This window comes from Rattus norvegicus, chromosome 1 (assembly GCF_036323735.1).
Source record: "Rattus norvegicus strain BN/NHsdMcwi chromosome 1, GRCr8, whole genome shotgun sequence".
In the NCBI taxonomy this organism is placed as follows: Eukaryota; Metazoa; Chordata; class Mammalia; order Rodentia; family Muridae; genus Rattus; species Rattus norvegicus.
The window spans coordinates 269590975-269597562 of record NC_086019.1 but is presented as its reverse complement, the minus strand read 5'-3'; the positions used below and the strand labels follow the sequence as shown (position 1 = coordinate 269597562).

Below are 6588 nucleotides of genomic sequence, written 5' to 3'. Positions count from 1 at the left end.
ACAAGTCTTAGTTTCTGGTGTCCTTGTCTTCCGATTTTCTGTATCATGTCATCTGTGGTCATCATGTTAAGCAGATTTCCATTACTGTACTAGGATGCTTGAGATAACCAAGTTATAAAAAGAAAAGGTTTTGCAGGTAGCGTGTATTGAAGCAAGATGCCCACTGCATTGTTTCCAGGAATCAGAGGGTTGGGGAGGAAGAGACTAGGTTCCCATAATCCTTTTAAATGATCTAACTTCCTCCCATTAAACCTCACTTCTTAAAGGTTCCTCCAACTCTCTATTGCATCATCAGCTGGAGACCCAGTTTTTAATATACAGACCTCTGAAGGATATTAATTTATACCATCACAGTCATTATTAGCAAATACTCCTTGAAGTTCCATATGGCCCAAGAGTCTTTTTCCTACATGTGATAGAAGAGATGTTTTTGGAATAGGCATAAATATTTAATCATGATAAAGTTGGATTTACAATTGGATTTTCTGTAGCTTTCCTCAATGCAACAATTTTCTAGAGCTTCTTTTCTGTTTGAATATGCTGAATTTTCAGTCTGGGCAGGTTCACCTGTTATACATGGGCACTAAAATTCAGCGGTTGGGGCCTGGGGGAGGTTGCTGAGGTGATTGATACACAAGCACCAGGGCCTGAGTTCAACCCCCAGGACTCCTGTAAAAAGCCTATCATGGTAGTGTGCACTTGTATTCTCAGATGGCGATAGGTGGGTTCTTTGAGGCCGGTTGACATGTCTGCCTAGGCTAACTAATGATCCCCAGATCCCTGTGAGAGTACCAGAATCAAAACAACAATAAGAGCTTTTGAAGAATGATACCTGAGGTCTACACATATACACAGAGACATACATGTACACACACACACACACACACACACACACATACCCAGACAGACAGATAGACATATACACAGAGACATACATGTACACACACATACACACACATGCACGGGCAGTCACACACATACACAGATACACACAAGCAGACATATACACACAAGACATATACACAGAGACACACATGCACACACACACATACACACACAGACATGCACAGGTAGTCACATATATATACACAGACACACACAGACACACACATGCACACATCTGCATACACACACCACACACACACACATACACACACAGACATATATACAGAGACACACATACACACAGATATGCACAGGCAGACACACACACATACAAACCACACCCCCCCACACTCACCACATACACACACACAGACATATACACAGAGGCACACATACACACACACACAGAAAGAGAAAGAGACATACACACAGAGACACACATGCACACACACAGACATACACAAGGAACACATGCACACACACGCACAACACATACACAGAGAAGCAGATACACAGACACACACAGACACAGACACCACACACACACACACACACACACACACACACACACACACACACACAGGTTTCCCCTGGAATAAAGCAGATCTGGAGAGAAATTTCAGCCCTGTTGCTGATTAGCTCTGCCAGTATTTATAGTCCTTGAACCTTTACCAGATTTATTTGGCAAGTGGTAAATTACCTTCTTCTCTTGAAAGTGCCCTAGTACACATATGAACTACTTACTTAGCACTGGGAGTTTCATACTGGTTTCTGCTACATGGATTATTTATTACTCAGGGAGTGTGGGTGTAGGGTGGAAATAGCACATAAATGGTTACTTTTGTGTTATAACTGATTTTTCTTCTTGTGTGAGTGACTCACTGGAATTTCAAGAGTGGAATGACTTGCTAAGCTTTCTAGTAGAGCTGGGATATTTGAGGCCCCAGAGGCCAAAAAACTTACCAGAGAGGACTAGAGACTCAGACTCTTTCAGAAGCTCTTGCAACACAATGCTTTCTGTGAACAGGGTGGTTACAAAGCCCCTTTGCTGACAGACCTCTCACTGTGCAGCTTAACTTACACTTCAGTTACAACTTAATGCTACTAAAATTTTTATGGAACTTAAGCTTTTCAAATGTCACTTTTGTTATTCTTTCTGAAATCCTGCAACTGCTAGCACATAAAAAGAAAAGAAAAATTCTAAACCGAGATAGGAAAGGCTTTTATTCAAGGAGGAGAAGGAGGTCAGGAACTCTACAATTCTCTGCTAGGACAGCCGGAGCCTTGGGTTGCTGTAGAGACAAAGAGAAATGAGCTAAGAGTGGCAGGGTTCAGAGATTGGGGTGAGTTTATGGAGCACAAACTGGCCTGGTGGCTGCATTTTCTGAGCGACGGTGGTGAATGATGGCAAGGTCCCTGTGGTGATGTCAAAGTCACCAACCCTTCAATCTCCAGTCTGCACTTCTTTGAACCGGCAGTCCACAGAGCTGCAGTATTTCGATTGTCGCGAGCCCCCTCGCCCAGTACCCGGTACACAACCACGCTGCAGTCACCGGGGAGCTGCCCGAGGTGCTGATTTTTTTCCTTTGAGAGCAACCTCTGGCCACCATGCCTGCAAAAGGCTCCAAGGGTTCACTGGAGTGCTAGAGCCCTAAGATTCCTGACCTGCGACAGGTGCAGCAAAGCAAAGCTCTGCTTGACCCCCTACTCTACCGACTCTGTCAGCTGCAGTTGGAGCTCTGCAGGATCTGGAGCTGTCCTGTGAAGATTTCTCTTCACTCCCTAGTTTATCTGCATTTCCCTACTACCAAATCCTTTCAGATCCTGTGCCTCTGGAGACAGCACCTGGTGGGCGTCACAAATTGGTGCTTCCCTCCCCTTCTCTGCATTCCCCTGGGACACGCCCCTCCGGAACAGCTTCTCCAGGGGCACCGCACACTTCCGCAGTCGAGATCACCCTTGGAGCCTGGGGCCCTAGTTCTTGGTCCCACCCCCTTTCTTGCTCTATTCCTACTACACACACGCTGTCTCCCTTCTCTAACCTCAGAGTTGGGCAGTATGCTCCGCCCCCATCTTCCATAGAAGGCAGAACTGGGGTGGAGGGGAGGAGCTCCCAGACCCCTCACAAGCCGCTGCCCCACTGGGAACTACTGGATCCGTTAGTGGAGGAGAGCAACCCAAGCGTCCATTGTTGGCTGAGGACCCCCGAGGAACACCAATCTGCTCCCACCTTTGAGAGCCTTTTCCCGCCAGACAAGCTTGTTCACAGGTAGGACCAGCTGCACGGTCTGCCTTCCAGGGACCGCGAGAACTATCCACGAATAGGAGTTGTTTAAAGCACCTGTGTTGGGCTTATTTTCTACAACTGGAAGGACAGCGTTTGTTGCATTTGGTGTTCTAGGGCTTATGTCCAGGAGAGAAGTTGGGTGATGGGGAAAGGTACATGAAGGGCTTGTAGAAAGATAGAAAGTGACAATTTGATTACCTTTGGACAGGTGGCCATGACCTCACTGCCCCCTGGAACCACTGGGGACCCCGATTTGTTTTCTGGGCCGTCGCCAGCCGGCTCCACTCCAGCCAACCAGAGTGCAGAGGCTTCAGAGAGCAATGTGTCTGCGACGGTTCCCAGAGCTGCAGCAGTCACGCCGTTCCAGAGCCTGCAACTAGTGCACCAGCTGAAGGGACTGATCGTGATGCTGTACAGCATCGTGGTGGTCGTGGGTCTGGTGGGCAACTGCCTTCTTGTGCTGGTGATCGCGCGCGTGCGCCGGCTGCACAACGTGACCAACTTCCTCATCGGCAACCTGGCCTTGTCCGATGTGCTCATGTGTGCCGCCTGTGTGCCTCTCACGCTGGCCTACGCCTTTGAACCTCGTGGCTGGGTGTTCGGTGGAGGCCTGTGCCACCTTGTTTTCTTCCTGCAGCCGGTCACCGTCTACGTATCGGTGTTCACACTCACCACAATCGCTGTGGACCGCTATGTGGTTCTGGTGCACCCGCTACGTCGGCGCATTTCACTGAAGCTCAGCGCCTACGCTGTGCTGGGCATCTGGGCTCTATCTGCAGTGCTGGCGCTGCCGGCCGCGGTGCACACCTACCATGTAGAGCTCAAGCCCCACGACGTGCGCCTCTGCGAGGAGTTCTGGGGTTCGCAGGAGCGCCAGCGACAGATCTATGCCTGGGGGCTGCTGCTGGGCACCTATTTGCTCCCCCTGCTGGCCATTCTCCTGTCTTACGTCCGGGTGTCGGTGAAGTTGCGGAACCGCGTGGTGCCTGGCAGCGTGACCCAGAGCCAGGCTGACTGGGACCGAGCGCGTCGCCGTCGCACTTTCTGCCTGCTGGTGGTGGTGGTGGTCGTGTTCGCGGTCTGCTGGCTGCCTCTGCACATTTTCAACCTGCTGCGGGACCTGGACCCGCGTGCCATCGACCCCTACGCCTTCGGGCTGGTGCAGCTCCTCTGCCACTGGCTTGCCATGAGCTCCGCCTGCTACAACCCCTTCATCTATGCGTGGCTGCACGACAGCTTCCGAGAGGAGCTACGCAAGATGCTTCTGTCTTGGCCCCGCAAGATCGTGCCTCATGGCCAGAATATGACCGTCAGTGTGGTCATCTGATGACACTCTGCCAGGTCTGAGCTGGGGAGCTTCAGAGTCATTAGCCCCGGAAGTCATCATGAGATCTTATTCCCATTACCAGAGTTAAGCCAACACAAGTGAAATTCCTACCCAGCCCTCTAGACTAGCTATATGTCTGTTTTTGTGCTTGTGTGAAATGTTAGATAGGCTTTGGAGTAGAAGAGCCTGAGGAGAGAGAAGCAGATTTATCAGGTCTACCCCTGAAAGCAAAAGAGATATTTTTCTGGGTTCAGAAAAAATAAATCAGAAGCAGTCTTTCTTTCCTTCTCTCTCTCTCTCTCTCTCTCTCTCTCTCTCTCTCTCTCTCTCTTTCTTTCTTTCTTTCTTTCTTTCTTCTTTTTTCTCTGCGTACATTGTGAGTGGAATTTAAATGTGGTGCTGGGGTTGGTGAAAATTTTCACTTTACCTTTTTAAAAGGACCCAGCTGAGATAAAATGACTGTTTTGTCAACCTGAGCCCCGGATTCACCCTGATTTCAGATAAATATGTATCCCAAATCAGTATCCAGGATTTTAACATTTCCCGAGTAAGATCTTTAAGATTTTCATTTTAAAATCATTTGAATTTATAGTCCAAATCCAGTTTCAGATTACATTTCAAGAGGTTTTTAATTCTTGTCTTCCTTCTAACTCCTCAGCTACCATACTGAAAGGATGGAGGAAGTAGGTCAGTTGGTAGACAGCTCCCCTAGCCCTGGTTCAATTCTTACACAACAGGGTGTGACAGTGCATGACTGCAAACCCAAAACTCTGGAAACAGAGGAAGAAGGATCAGGAGTTCATGATTATCCTGGGCTACATAGGGAACCTGAGACCAGCCTGGGCTACATGAGAGGAATCAATCACTAAAGAGGTAGGCAAAGGGGGAGATGTAATTCTCTTAAGGACACATGTACCTGTATGGGGACAGACATCAGATGTGTGTGTGCACACACAAGCAGTGTTTACCACCAGACAGAAATGCTCAGTGTAAACTGTGTGCCGTCGCATTCTCCTGCATCCTCTAATTGCTGAATTTCAACAGATCAACAGCTGCCATCTGACTGCTCGGCACCTGCTCCCTGGAGAGTCTTGCGACATATCAGCCCAGAAGCCAGGGCTGGAAACGGATTTCTTAAGGATAGCACAGAAAAATAAACTTCCATCCACGAGATGTACAGTTCAAATGCTAATCACTTTCAGGGTTTCAGGAACTGTGAAGGCTCGTGGTTATGAACCTGAGTTGACGATCAGCACGCTAACCTTTTCAGAGTTCTGTTAATGAGGAATGTGCTTGGGGCCTCAGTTCCCAAGAGCCTCAATAATGGATGCAGAAGCAGCTACTGGGGTCGGCGAGAGAAGGAGCTTGGGAAGGGATACTTAGTATCCTTCCATCAATCTCCGGTCTGTGAAGTGTGTGGCCTGAGTTACTATCTGTAGCAAGTGTGTGAGGCTCTAGTGTCACTCCAGGAAGGTCTCCCTCTCGTCTATGAGACTTGCTCATTTATCAGAGTGCTGTACAAGAGGAGGTGTGGTACCAAAATGACAAGGGTTCAGTGCTCACATCTACAGCCTATGGGGGTGTGAGTATTTGCACTAGACAGCTATAGGAATCTTTGGTGGCTACAGGGTTACATTCCATAGACTGAAAAAAGTTGAAGCAGGTTAAGATGGGAGATGGTAACTAACTCTGGTAGTAGCACCTAATTGACTTTGAGATTCATCTAGAGCCTGGAGAACCTATATTCTAATGATGAGCCCACTCCCAAACAGTGTTACAAACAAGAGATGGGCTCCTGTGCTTCCTGTTGAGGCTCAAAGCCAGAGCCTGCTTTTGATGGGCACACGTGGGGAGAACAGGAAATGGGGGAAGAAGTGGGATTAGTTAGAGAGGGATCTTGTGAGTTTTGGTCTTTTTTTGAAATTGCTGGTTCTCAGCCCTGGCTGCTCTTAGAACCCCTGGGGAAATACAAATCAAGCCAAACAAAATACATTGATGCCTAATCCCTGTCAGTCCCCCTCCCCCATCTAATTGATTTGAGGTGGGGTCTGAGAGTCTGCGTTTTTTCAAAGCACTTCTGGAAATTTTT

The 6588-nt window shown here is 48.3% G+C and overlaps 1 protein-coding gene across 1 annotated transcript; it reads left to right on the top strand.

Annotated features, from left to right (window-relative positions):
* Positions 1-3140: 3140 nt before the first annotated feature.
* On the top strand, positions 3141-4828 carry Prlhr (prolactin releasing hormone receptor). The gene is made up of 2 exons (NM_139193.4): positions 3141-3154; positions 3381-4828. The coding sequence occupies exon 2, from the start codon at positions 3387-3389 to the stop codon at positions 4497-4499; it is 1113 nt and encodes a 370-aa protein (NP_631932.4). The 5' UTR covers positions 3141-3154; positions 3381-3386; the 3' UTR covers positions 4500-4828.
* Positions 4829-6588: the final 1760 nt, after the last annotated feature.